The sequence below is a fragment of the Neltuma alba genome, unplaced genomic scaffold (genome assembly GCF_004799145.2).
Source record: "Neltuma alba isolate B1F8T4 unplaced genomic scaffold, ASM479914v2 tig00010837_pilon, whole genome shotgun sequence".
Taxonomy (NCBI): Eukaryota; Viridiplantae; Streptophyta; class Magnoliopsida; order Fabales; family Fabaceae; genus Neltuma; species Neltuma alba.
This window is the reverse complement of record NW_021635637.1, coordinates 170,081-184,458: the sequence shown is the minus strand read 5'-3', so window position 1 is coordinate 184,458 and position 14,378 is coordinate 170,081. Positions and strand designations below refer to the sequence as shown.

The 14,378-nt window shown below is 32.8% G+C and overlaps 1 protein-coding gene across 2 annotated transcripts; it reads left to right on the top strand.

The window, feature by feature from the left end:
• The first annotated feature begins 6,887 nt into the window (after positions 1–6,887).
• LOC114759385 (thylakoid lumenal protein TL20.3, chloroplastic-like) lies at positions 6,888–12,111 on the top strand. 2 transcript variants are annotated; one of them, XM_028948553.1, is made up of 7 exons: positions 6,888–7,069; positions 7,181–7,343; positions 7,456–7,485; positions 8,961–9,067; positions 11,257–11,291; positions 11,375–11,503; positions 11,729–12,111. In XM_028948553.1, the coding sequence occupies exons 1-7, from the start codon at positions 6,955–6,957 to the stop codon at positions 11,918–11,920; spliced, it is 771 nt and encodes a 256-aa protein (XP_028804386.1). In that variant the 5' UTR covers positions 6,888–6,954; the 3' UTR covers positions 11,921–12,111. The 2 variants fall into 2 exon arrangements, with proteins under 2 accessions (XP_028804386.1, XP_028804387.1); XM_028948554.1 differs by lacking the exon at positions 6,888–7,069 and having other exon boundaries at positions 7,206–7,343; positions 8,978–9,067.
• Positions 12,112–14,378: the final 2,267 nt, after the last annotated feature.

Here is a 14,378-nt window from a genome sequence, read left to right as displayed (position 1 = left end):
TAACGAATTAGCAGTTAAAATTAGTTAAATATAATAAATAGGTCAATTTTTTTTTTCAAACTTGTTCTTATTTATTAAGAGAGTAAATAAGAGGTACTAAATAAAAAAAATAATGACAAAGAATATGTGAGGGTAATATTAAATAAGTGAGAGAGTATTAAATATATTCAACTAAGGGCAAAATAAAAAAAAAGTAATAAATACTCTAACAATTTCAAAAACAAAGCTTATATTTTATATTAAACCCATTTCCAAAAGTGAAACTTATATATAAGATCGGAGGGAGTAGCTAGTAGGCAAGTAATTTTAATATGCTCTGGGGGCATTTTAGGTTTAAAAATACTGCTTGTTCTCAAAATTATATAAAATTCCTTACATGTTAAAACTCAGAAGACAAGTGTAGTTTTTACTCCTTGAACTCTAATTTTTGACAACTCAGTTTTATAATTATTTTATTCAATAAATTATGAAAATTGAATTGTGATAAATTAAATTTTAGGGACTGACTCGATATTTAAGAGATAGTTTAGGCACTCAAAATTATATTTCATTCACATAAAACTTTTCAATGAATCACTTATATTTACAAACCAAATAATAAAATTTTTTATTCTAATTAGTGTAAGTCTAGTATATTAAAAAATCATTCATAAATGAATAATATTTATGAGTTATGAATATCATAATTTCGTAAAGTATTTATATTATAAATATTTATGTTACTCAGAAATACATAATATTAAGTCTTAAAAAAAAAAAAGGAATACTTTCCCTGATCCACCATATGAGACGCCTCTAAAAGAATTGATTGGCCCAGAATATAAGTCAATCACTCGTAGAGTAAGTCACGCTTATTTATTAATTTTATCTCTATAATTAATACTTAAATGTAGTTTAAGGTTTTTCTGAGTTTTAGTGAAGGACATTAAAAGTAACTTATAAATAAGACCAGAAAAATAGAAAGAATTATAATAAGGTCCTAAGTAAGGAAAACAATTGAAAAAAAGTCCCAGAAGTTGTTATTCTCACTATAGGACTTATCATTATAGGCTGTTAAGATTGTTATTGGAACTTTTTGATAATTATTTTTCTTCTATAGGACTTGATTGTAATTCTTCCAAAAAAAATATACAACTTCTTTAATCTCTTTTCTCTTTCTTATTAATATCATAAAATTAAAAAACAATCATTAAAACCCTCTAAGTGACTTATATTTGGGACCAATTTTTTTCCCTGACCTATAATAGGGAATTGGAATATTAAGATGGTTAGCTATGTAATAGTCCCTCCAGTTTAAAATATAAGATAAATCTTATTTATTTACATTTATCAAAAAATTAGTTAAAATTAGTTTAAAATAATAAATATATAAGGCATGTTTATTAATAAAGAGAATAAGTAAAAGATACAATAAATGAATCAAATAGAAAAGAGAATATATATAAGATAAAATTGGAAAAAAAACTCATTAAATATTTAAACAAAAGCGAATGTTATTTTATTAAAAAAAAACCCAAGTCATTCTAACAAAGTTTAGCTTAGATTGTGAACCAAATGGAGTATCTCGTAACACTGATGATATTGTTAGAGTAGTCAAGATTTATGTGTAGGCAGTATATGGAACACTTATGTTTATAATTTATATATATAGAGAGTTTGTTTCTTAACTATTTAATTTCAAGATTGAATTAGTTATTAACGTCGGTAAACAGCTAAACAAACAATTTTCATGACCACGAGATGCTTTGTGGGATATATATATATATATATATATATATAATTCGTTTGTATTATGCTTGCTAAGTCAAATGCATCAAATTTAAATTGACTTAGGACTCATTTAAAATAACTTATAAATAATTTTTTAATCATGATTTACAAAATACAAGGTAAATACATTAAAAGAGTTTTGTCTTTAATTACATGCTGTGCTTATAAATGATTCTAAACATGACTACAGATGGGACCTTAGCCTATTCGCCGATGATGCCTAATTGGAGTCATGATAAGCAAATGCGCGCGTGTGTGTGAGTACAGTGTGTCCATGTATTACTGCCTCTTATGATCTTTAATACTCTTATGATCCTTAATATAATATCAATTTAATTAATTTGATTAGATTAAAAAAGTTAAGTAAGTTAGTTAATTATAAAAAATGTGACACTTTTTTTCTAAAATACTATAATCATCTTTCTTAATACCCCCTCTTCCTCTTCTACTTAATTATAGTTGAGGGAGTATCCATAAGGGTAATTTAGAGAAAATTGATAAATATGAGAAATGGGTCTTATATTTAGGACCAAAACCAACTCAACAATTAGGTTATATATTAAGGACTGGAGGAGTATAGAAGTTATTTAGAAATTAAATTTGGTCTTAAATATAAGACCTTAATTTACTCTGTCTCTCAAATACTCCTATTAATTATAAGGAGTTTCACTAGGAGAAAATTTCAATGGATATGATTAAAAATGATAGTTTAGATATGTTAACAGATATTTGTTATAAAGTCAATAGACATTTGTTATAATTAACTAACTTAACTAATTTCTTTAATTTCACCAAATTAGTTTATGAGGGGATATAAATCTCAAAGAGAAATACATACCAGGTCAAATCCATGTTCGAATTCAGGTTACTCCTCCGAAGCTCCATGAGCTGATCTACTGGTGTTGACACAGAGTCTAGGCTACTAGAGCCTAAACTTGAGTGGCACAGCAAAAAACCACATAAAAGATAATAGAGAGAGAAGGACAGATAGCCATAAAACTCAATGGCTGGGGTGAAGGGAGATGAGTTGAGGAAACTCCTATTTATAGGGCTAGGGTGACCACCATTTCAAGAAGGAAAGTGTAATCTCGCTCATTTATTATAGGATAATATTCTGATTCACAATTGACCAATAATGTTTGATTTATTCCTCTTCAATTAATCAAGTTCTCAATACTTAATTGAATATTCCCTAATCAATTATTATTCTTGATTACTGTGATTGATTTCCTTCAATCAAAGAGAGTTTCCTCTCTTGGATCAAATAATCTAGTCCATCAAGGGCGAACTTAGAGCTAATGTCCAACAGTTTAATTGACCCAAAAAAAAAATTGATAAAGGTGGCCACACATCCTCTGATTAAGATCTCATAGTATGCTTTTTTTGTTCCAGAAAAACTTGGTATTTCATGCTATTAATAACTTATATTAAAGAATATTAGACTCTCACTTGCTAGAAAAAAAGAATTATCAGACTCAACTTAGAGTCTATCATTCTCTAACATAGTTATTTGGATCTCAATTTTTCGTTAGGATTTCAAGATTCAAGCCAACCTTAATTAATGCTTCTTTTTTTCGCCAACCATGATTAATACGTAATATACGCATTTGTATAAATAACAAGTAAGGCAACATTATAGTTGAACTTTAAACACTGTCACATACTCACATATAGTATTACATTTCACTATCAGATGAAGGAAGCAGCCTACAGCTACGAGGCTAAGGGGTCTGTTGGAATTTGGACATGCATTTGGACTAGCGTTGGTTGAGCTTCTAAAATTTTTTTGAATAAAGCTTTTAGTAAAGTATAACTGAAAAATAAAACAATAACCATCATGTTTGGTTCATAAAAAATTTTAGTAGGTATAACCATGATTTTGGGTTTCTAGCTAATTGAAGAAATTTTGGCAACTTAAACACAAATTCTCCAGTTTAAATTCATACAAATGCAAAAATATTCTTTTGAAAAATTATTCACCCAGTAATTTTTGAATCTAACCCAGTGTGATATTAAAAGAAAAATTAATTTTCGTAATTGAAATCCAGACCCATCTGATTAGGAGACAGTGTGGTGAGACATACGTACACTTTAAAGCAAAGTGCGTAGATACATATAGAGAGAGAGAGAGAGAGACTTGAGGGCTGAAGCTGTGGCTTCCTGTCACATTCCCTCGGTTGCGAGGGTTAGGTGGTCAAAAGTCTATGTTCCTGCCTGCACCCATCATAATCCCCCCTCCCACAAAAAAAATAGTAGATATAATTATGGAGAAGAATCTTGAATATATATGAAATTTTAATTTATATGAAATTCTAATTTAAAAAGCTAGTACTTGATAATGTCAAAATAACACCAAAATGGGAGGGAATTTTTTTTGGTGGAAGGAAAGTTTTTTCAATCGAAAATTGTTAATGCCTATTGAAATATTGTCAATATCCATACAGGAGTAAGTAGTTAATTTATATATATATTTATTATATTAATAACAAAATATTGGTAGCTCAATTGTTATGCTATATTTTGATCCAAAGTGGCCCTTTTAAAAAGAATTTCCCGCCACCGCTACCTTGTCGGCTGCTGGCCTAATGCTTCGGTTCTTGGCAAGGGATGCCAGTCGATCTCCGTTGAAGACTTGAAGGGTTGGGACTTTTTTCATCAAAGGTTCTTTTTTTGTTGCTATTTTATCATGACAATTTAGGTTTTCTTCTCATTTCGACATTACAAAGCATTAGCTTTTTAAATTGGGATTTTATATATTCAAGGTTTTTTTTGAACATTTTTTCTTAATTATATTTTGAGAAAATTACATTAAATAAATTTTGATATATGATGAGACAATATTTATTATGAAAAATTGTTAAAATTATAATCAGAATAAAAGCACCATGATATAATTAATCGATTAAATGCATAGCATGCGATATGCCGTACGTTTGTGCTGGGCGGCTTGTCTTTACTTCTTGTTTTTTTTTGGTTTTTTTGGCCCTTTTACCTTTTCAATTCTTTCTTTCCTTCATTCAAACAATCAAATCAAAGAATATATTTATTTATTTTCTAAGTATATGTATCTTTTTATTTGTGACAATTGTTTTTGTGATACTATTAAATAGGTATTTATCCAAACATATATTTAAAATTTAGTTCGTTATATTATAAGAGACTAATCTTTCCGCTAGAGTCGATCTCATTGATAAGAAAATATACTATTTTATGGTTTTATAGCATTTTGGTTTTATTTGCCTCCATTTTGTTGATTCCAAACAATTCTTAATTGGGAAGCCATTTTTGTCATCCAACTTATCTACAAAGCAATAGGGTAGAGAGATGGATGGTACATTTTTTTAAATTTTGCCAACTAGAGGGGGTGGGTATATGAATGCGTGCAATGATGTACTTCTCCATCTTTGTGTGGTCTATTGACACAAGAGCTCTTTAAACAACAATTAATGTGTTTACTTCTACTTATAACTTATAACTAAAAAAATTGATATGCCATTGATTCCTATATAAAAGTATTTTTTTTTAAAACGAATGAGCTAGCAATTCTCATTACAAGTCACTAAGTATATATTAACATATAATTTATGGTTTTAAATATGGATAATTTAAATTTTTCTATTTTTAAATAAATTTAATAATTTAATCACATTTGCTTTAATCTTACGAGGTGTTTGGACATGTTTAATTTTCTGGGAAAAAAAAAAAGGATGTAAGAAAAAGAGAGAAGGGAATACATGTAAAAAGGGTTAAAAAGGCAGGCAAAAGGCATTGCTTACTGCAAGAGGGGCATCTCAGGATCTTTCATATCAATGTCACCAAGCAGCCTTCAGGATAGGAATGTGAAAACCGATAAAGTAATGCATCCATAAGATGCTTTCACGTCCAAAAAAATAAAAATAAAAATAAAAATGCTGTTTTTTGGGGGCAAAAAAGCCACAAAAATAGCATTTGAATTTCAAAAACCCAAAATGCCACCCCCATTTGCAAAATTCCAAATCAATCATCATGATAAATTGAAATTTTTAAATATTAATGAATTTACAATATTATCGTTTATGTCTTTTTTTTTTTTTTATAAAAGAATCTCAAGTCAGCCTACTGACTAACTAGCTGTTATGGTTTCGGAGGCTGCTAATGACTGGTGGCAAAACTTCAACAACCAGTCATATAATGTGATTAATGATATTAATGCTAATCATATTACGAACGTTGAAAAAATCATGTAAGATTGTATATCTACACTCGCTTAATCTTATGAAAATTTTCAATATTCGTAATGTGATTAACAATTTTTATAATGATATTTACAATTATACATCTACACTCGTTTAATCTTATGAAATTTTTATTTTTATTTCATTTAAAATAAAAAATTACTAAACTTACCAAATTTGACAGTTGCAGATTATATAATCATACACAATTGCTAGATTATTTATTTCACTTGTTATTTTCAAGGGTAAAGGCACCTTAACGAATTCCACTTTTACCATTTACCCAAAAAAAAAAAAAGACCCTATGACCGAAAGAAATATTTAAGTTACGTGAAAAATTATATATCTCCTGACTTAAAATTAGTTTGTTGGTTTAGAATCATTTAAAATAGTGTCAAAATTTAAGATAAATTTTTTTCCATAATAAACTCACAAGCCTAGACACTAGGCCTCTCTATCACTTCCAAGTACATCGCATAAAAATTCAGGAGAAGAGCTAAAAGAAACAAAATCTAAGATAATTTAATACGAATATATCTAACTTAAAAATTATAAATTATAATAATCAATATCATAATGCATAATGAAATATGTACCAAGCCAAATTGTTCACAAAAACATAAACAACATAACTAAATGTCCATTTATAATTTTTTTTAAAAAAATTTTGTTAAGGTATAGGTTCGGCTTTGTGGGCCAGAAGCAAAAAAGAGGAGTATAGGCTTGGACGCTTGAGAGACAGAGAGAGAGGGAGAGAGGAAAGCCCAAGTAAGCTATTGGGCTTAGATTTTACATTGGGCTAGTATGGGCTTCATTGGCCCAGGAAAAAAGAGTGACGTGGCTATTCTAAAACCAGATAACGTAGAATCGCTTTCTGCTAAATTTCACCGTTGTCCTTCTTCCCTCCAAAGACGAACCAGTGAACTGCTGCTATAACTACTCTTCCCTTCCTCCTTTCTTCTCTTCCGAGATGGCTCTGAATTCAGTATCGCCACTATCTATTAAATCTCTTCACGTCTCTTCTACGTCTTCTAGGTCTCATTCAAAACCCTTTTCTCCCGTCTGCCAAATCAACTCAAACACTGGTGAGTACTAACTACATGTTTGTATGTTCAGTTTGTTCAGTTGATTGAAATTGCAAAAGATCGCTTTGATTTTGAGTCTGAGAGAGAATGGATTGGCTTCTGATGTTGCAGATACTAAGAAATGGGGAAAACTGGTTTCCGCCACATTGGCGGCGGCGGTGATTACCTTCGGCTCCGACCTAACAGCTCTTGCCGATCTGAACAAATATGAGGCTGAACTGAGGGGTGAATTTGGTATAGGATCCGCTGCTCAGTTTGGTTCTGCCGACCTCAAGTTCGTTTCTTGAGAAATTTTGAATTACCCTTTTTCTTTTGTCATGCGAAACTCGAACTTCTGAAATGTGTCGCTGTTTTTTTTTTGTTTGTTTGTTTGTTTGTTTTTGTAGGAAAGCTGTTCATGTGAATGAAAATTTCAGGTAAATGACCCAACCTGCTCTTTTGACATAGGCAGGACTCTCGCTAGAGGCAAGTATATTGTATCGCTTCTTGATAATTAGATTCGAAGATTATATCTTTTTAACATTCATAACAAATTTTTTAAATTAATCTCTATTTAATCATGTTTTAAAATGAAACATGATGCAGGATATTTAGATGTTGAGGTTAACATGAAAGATGTCGATTCTATGATTCTTTTTCTTTTTATATCTCATTATAAAATTATATGTCATATATTTTGGTTCTAAAAGTAGGAGTTAGATAGCTAATTTATATAGAAATCAAGGAAATGAGTTAAATTACTTATTTGCAATAAAGATATCTTGGTTTCCTAAAATACTTCATTTTATCATCTGCATAGAAAATTACCTCACAGATGAAAAGCCCCTTCACTATGTGCAATTAATAAGATTGTTTGGGAAAAAATTTAAAATTGTTGAGGCAAAGTGAATTTGACTTTTTTTATTTAGAATTTCTAGCTCTTATATTTAGGACTAGAGTGAGTGTTATTTAAATAAAGCATTAGAATTTAAAATAATTTACAATTATCTTCCTTATTTCATGTTAGTGGTGGATGATTATATTATAACGTAACTAATGTTTGACTCCAATATGAGAAATGACAAGTTAGCAACTTGAAATTATGAAGACTTTCATGGGTATGCTCAAACCGTGGAAGTTAAGAGTGAGAACTGAAAGCATATTTTTAATGTATTACTGGTATTTATTAATTAGATAGTAACTAGGTGGAGGGGGCCAAAAGTATCAACAAGAATATAAGTAAAAAGAAAAATGAGGGAAAAATAGGATCACGGGAGAAAAAAATTAAAAGTCAAAATTAAAAAAAAAAAAAAAACTGAGAGAATAACAAATTATATGTGTGGATTTAGGTCCATGGTTTTTTTATTTGGGTCCATGAATAATTTTTTCTTGTTTTTTGGTGGCTACTACATTTGTAAATTAAGTGAGAGATACATGCAATCGATTTAGAATTTCAAGGGATATAGGGATATAATGTCAAATTTGAATTTTATAAATATACAAAGTTTTAAAAATTCGAGGGAGATACTCATTGATCTATCCAACCTCAATCTAGTGAGGCCCGCTAATGAATATGTTTAGACAGAAGACCAAATTAAGAAGAGTGAAAAATGAAAACGAGCTTGATTCCATTTTGCAGATTTTGATAGATGATAAAGAGTGAAAATTACAAATTGGTGCCCTATCTCGTTTCAGCTGTCTTTCATTTCTTCCACAAATCTTCCTTCTATCCTTCAACAAATTACAAACCTGAGTGGTTTCCATATTTATCTTTTACCTTTTTACCGAGTGAAAATTGAGAAATGTCAACTTTTATCCGAAAATCACATTTATAACGTATTATTTTGGAATCTAACAAAGTGGGAATTTACTGAAGTCCTGTATTTATGATCATTCTAAATGACTGATACAGAAGAGCCAATTTCACAGCTGCTGATATGAGGGAATCTGATTTCAGCGGTTCAACTTTTAATGGCGCATATCTTGAGAAAGCTGTCGCATACAAGGCAAATTTTACTGGTATATACTGCTTTTTGTAAATCCGAAGATTGTGACTTCATCATCATATTTGAATGGCTTCCCAAGAATCATTGCTTCATATATACATTCATGCATATGTAGAAATATGAAACTGGTTTATTCACCTTGTATAAAAATGCCCAATAACAGAGGTGTAAAATTAAAGAAAAAGGGTAAGATGACTTTGCAGTGTGGGATGACGCGAGGGGGCCTATCTACCAGGAAGTATAAATACAAAACAGAGTCAAGAAACTTGATAATATTGCTTGAAGCTTGTTTGGTTCTTGCTCTGGCCAACGGAGATGGTAACATATCTTTTGTAATCATTATAAAAGGTTTTGTTTACTTCTTCACCGACTTCTTTTCTGAATGTCAAGGTCAGTCACAAGCAAAGTTTTGTTTCTTAAAAAAATTTTCAAATTTGTCCTAAAGTCTTTGTATGTTCCTTGATAACACCATTCATGCATATCCAACAGAATGATAAATACCTGACGTACATATGTCATGCTTTTCGTTGTTCTTGATGATTTTGTTGTTATTGTTGCCAATACTTGCTCAGCTAAAATTCAAATACTTATCTCTGCAACCGATGCCTCAACCTCAATATATTGTCTATTCTTGCAAGGTCTTAATTAGAACCCACTGCACAACCAATTCCACGCACCCTATTTAGGCCACTTGTTTCCTTAACCACCACCAACATCAAGCTCCTAAAGCCTTTCCATCAGTAACACTTTTTGCTTCACAGAATTGAGGCTTGCCAAGAGAATTGGTGTAAACATCGTGAAGAAGCACACAACCCAACAATTGCTACACCATCTCCCTTTAGTATATATGTTTATCTGTGTCTCGTGGATCAAAAGGTCCAAGTTCAAGATGCAAATGGTGGGTTGTAGAAAGAGGTACTGGGCTGTCTTTTAGAATAGATTGGGGAGTACTTCAAGGATGAAATGTTGAAGAATTGAATAGGCTTGGGCTGCAAAACTCAGTGAGGTTAGACATGGGCACCAGAGAATTTCAATTATTGACCCTTGTCCTATACATAAGAGAAACTAAGTGAGGTTTGAGGGGGAAGCATGGGTTGATAAGGAAATAATGCTTGAATATTCAACCATTTCATTTGAGTACTCTGGGGGGTGTTCAAGGCTGGACCGTCCCGGTCGGCCTGTTCCGGTCCCGGTCTTATTGGGACGGGACGGATCCATCCTGAAATTTTTCGGGACGGGACAAAAAAGGAACCGGGACGGGACGAGACACGGGACAACCCCGTCTCGTCCCGGTTCCTTTTTTTTTTTTAATTTTTTTTAATTTTTTATCCTATTTATATAATATCATTTTTTTCATATTTTTTTTAAGATTTGAGACTATTGTATGGAACTATGGATATATTTATCTAGAGTTTTTATATTTGTTAATGATTTGAGATTATTGATGATTAGAATTTTTAGTAAGTTTTTATTGTGTTAAAAGCTTTTGTTTAGAGTTTTTAATGACTATTATATGTAATATTTTGAGCTTTTGTTAAAGAGTGCCCAAAGAAATAAAAAAGAAAATAAAAAGATGTTTTTATAAGGTTTAAACCCAAAAAAATAAAATTAAAAAAATCAGATTTTTAAAAAAAATATAAAAAAATTTTAAAAAAATTTTAAAAAAAAACTTCGGGACGTCCCGGTCCTGTCTCGTCCCGATCAGGACCGAGACAACCTCAGGACGGGTCGGGACACAAGACAGATTTTCTGTCCTGTTACTGTTCATCGGGACGGAACCGGGATGGGCCTGTCCCGGTCCTGATTCCGAGCCGTCCCGTGAATACCCTTAGGTACTCATATGCACACACTCGTCCAGTCCTTAAGGTCGGATTTAATTGGGGAGTTAATGTTGGTTCTATATATAAGATTTATTTCACATGTTTATTAATTTTTTCTGAAATTAACCCTATTGATATTCCCCCAATAATAATTAAGTAGGAGGAGGAGAGAGGAAACTACAAAAGATGCTCAGGGTGTTTTGTTTTTTTAAAAAGTCATTAATCATTAATTAATTTAACTAACATAATTTAGTCAAATTTGTTAATTAGATCTTACATCAAAGACTGGAAGAATATGCGTATATACATATGATGTGCTCCTAAGTTCTATTACCTAACAATCAATCATCATGACTCTAAATTTTGTTTTGATATTCTGCAGGTGCTGATTTAAGTGATACATTGATGGATCGAATGGTAAATTAATCATCCGAGAAATTTTTAGTTTTATCAGTGTTTTTTAATATTAAATTAATTATCTGACTTCATGGGGTCGCTAGGTTCTTAATGAAGCTAATCTCACAAATGCCATCCTAGCTAGAACAGTCCTTACACGTAGTGACCTTGGAGGTGCCGTCATTGAAGGGGCTGACTTCAGTGATGCTGTTTTGGATCTTCCCCAAAAGCAGGTAATGCCTTTAATTGAATGTACTTCCACTCTTAGGCATATTAATCTTACCCTCGTACTAATGATTTCTGTACCATCTACCTCATTATCTATATAATAGGTAGCCATGGATCCCAGCTTCCAGTTGATTCGCAATTTGCAGCCGGCTTTCTGATTATGCTGATTCTTTATGTGTATTGTGATATTTACTGGATCAGTTAATGAACAGGATACTTGTTTTGTGTAGGCTCTATGCAAGTATGCCAGTGGCACAAATCCTGTAACAGGAGTAAGCACGAGAGCGAGCTTAGGTTGTGGGAACAAAAGACGAAGTGCGTATGGTTCTCCATCATCTCCATTGTTAAGTGCTCCTCCTCAGAAACTGCTTGATCGAGATGGTTTCTGTGATGAATCAACTGGTCTTTGTGATGCAAAATAGTTGTTTGGACGTTGGAGCATGAAGTTGTTAAGATGCGGCAATATCCATATTGTGTACATACATACTTATGTATTATTAGAGATCCCAATTGCAGCATCTGAGGGCTTTGGAACAACACATCCACTGTAATAATATGATATCTAATCAATTATTCTATTTGAAAACTATTGAGTTGAAATTTCTTGCACTGTCATTAAAATACCTGTTGATTTTCCGTTAAATCGCTTACATATATTTTCGCTTGAGCAGGGTTAAATGTTTTTGCAGAGTTGCCGTTGTTTAAGGCCCTACTTAGGGTCCAGTTTCTCTTTGCAGTGTGAAAAGACAAACAAGTTGAGCCCACCGAACAAGCCCGCTTTTTGTCCTCATCTGTTCTCGTGAAGGAGGCCAGGAGATGAGTTTGATACCCATTGCTGTGAAAAGATGAAATTTATACCATTCAAATTTAATTTTAATGGTTCACATACAATAGTTTAACTAAACTAAAAAAAGAAACACTTCTTGATAAAAGACTGACTATTAGGAAACTTCGTTTTACCATCTTTAGCTAAGTTGGTCATAACTGACTTTTTTTTTCCTTCCCTTTTTTGAATGAGAAAACTGGATACAGACCAAAACAATAAGGTCAGGTTGATAGCCTCCATTTATGAAAGGGCGTTGGTCATCACTTTCAGTTCATCTTTAGCTGAGTTGGTCATCATCAACAATGTCCTTGAAAGGGTGTTGGCCATCACATCCCCTGATGATTAGGTTGATAGCCTCCAAGTTGTTAGAGTCTGGGACTTCCTTAAAAGTCTTGTTCCAGCACAGGTTAAGGCCATGAATGATACCGATCATCTTCGTAATCGTTGGGGGGGGGGGACATTGGTGAGTTTACAGCTAAAAACACAATCCAATTATCTGCTTCGTCTTGTATTACTCCTCTGCAACCACTTCTTCCATCCTCTAAAACAAAACCATCCACTGCTAGCTTGATCGCTCCATCTATATGCATAGCACTTCGCCCCTCATTTGTTTCATTGAAATTATAAAACTTGCAGTACTTCAAGAGATCTTGATATAGACATTCTTTGGCAAAACTAGAAAGCCCGTTGCTAGGATTATTTGTGTAGGTGTGTTCAAAAGACGATTGTATCTAGCACCCAGATATCCCAACAGATATAACCAAAGAGGGTAGCCCACGGAATCTTCTTAGTCTGGTCGCTCTCCGCTTCCTTGGTAAGGTTCCAAGTAACCTACTCTGCTTCTTGATTGGATAAGAAGGTGCTCCACATCGAGGGCTTGATTACTAATTTCCACTTGTCCCTTGCATTAACACACTCACGAAGAAGGTGCATAGAATTTTCCAGCTAGCTACATCCAAAAGGGCAATTTGACTCCAATTGAATGCCTCTGTTTACTCTCACTTGTGCCATGTGGACCCTATCATGAACAGAATAGCCCCATAAGAGGCTTCACCTTCTCCTCCATCTCCATAGACATTTCCATACGCTCCCCTCTAGTTGGTTGGTACCTATAGAAATGAAAAAATATGTAGACTTTATAGTAAAGATACCACTAGTAGACGGTTTTCATAAAAGTTTATCTTCTCCTCTCTCCTCTTAGGGTGGCTGTGCACAAGTAATTTGATCCACAATGTGAGGATAGAACCATAGAAGAAGCTTTTGTCTGTCCCAATCTCCCCCAATCGTCACATAGTCAATCACACGCCCCTCTCTACTAATCATCGTTTCAAGCCCAGGAATGAGATCAATTAAAGTAATGTTGATTTTGGACCAGTTTTCAAACTAGAAAGAAGTAGAAAGTCCATTGCCAATTTTCCTTCCCACTCCATTCTTAAACTATTTCTAAACTTCACAAATTCCCTTCCAAGTAAGAGAAGAGTTGCGGGACTTTTTCACCTCCGGCATATCAGAATTGCCATGCCGGTACTTTGATCTCAAGACTTTGACCCACAGTGCCTCCTTTTTGCTAATAAGATTCCAACAAAGCTTCATGATGTAGGCTTCATTTTGTTTTCTCAAGTTCCTTAAGCCCAGTCCCCCTTTTTTCTTATCACGAAGAATTTGATCCCAAGAGATAAGTTGCATTTTTCTTTCGTCTTCATTCTCTCCCCATAAAAAAAACTCCTACTTGGCTGTTCTAATTATCCCAGGAGCTCTTTATGGAGAAATCTAGTTTGAATGTGGTAAGAGGGAAGGGCTAAGAGGATTGCTCTAATGAGAATTGTTCGTCCTGCTAAGTTAAGACAGTTGCGTTTCCGTCTCGAGAGTCTTTTTATGTCTTTTCTAGTAGGGGGTGCAAAGTTGATGTAGGACACTCTTCCATGGATTAGATGAATTCCCAAGTACTTGCTGAGATCACTTGTAAATCCTACTCCCATCTTTTGGCTTGGATCTATAGCCCTTGAGGAGTGCACATTTCTGGAAAAGCATATTTTTGTCTTTGCCTTGTTCAT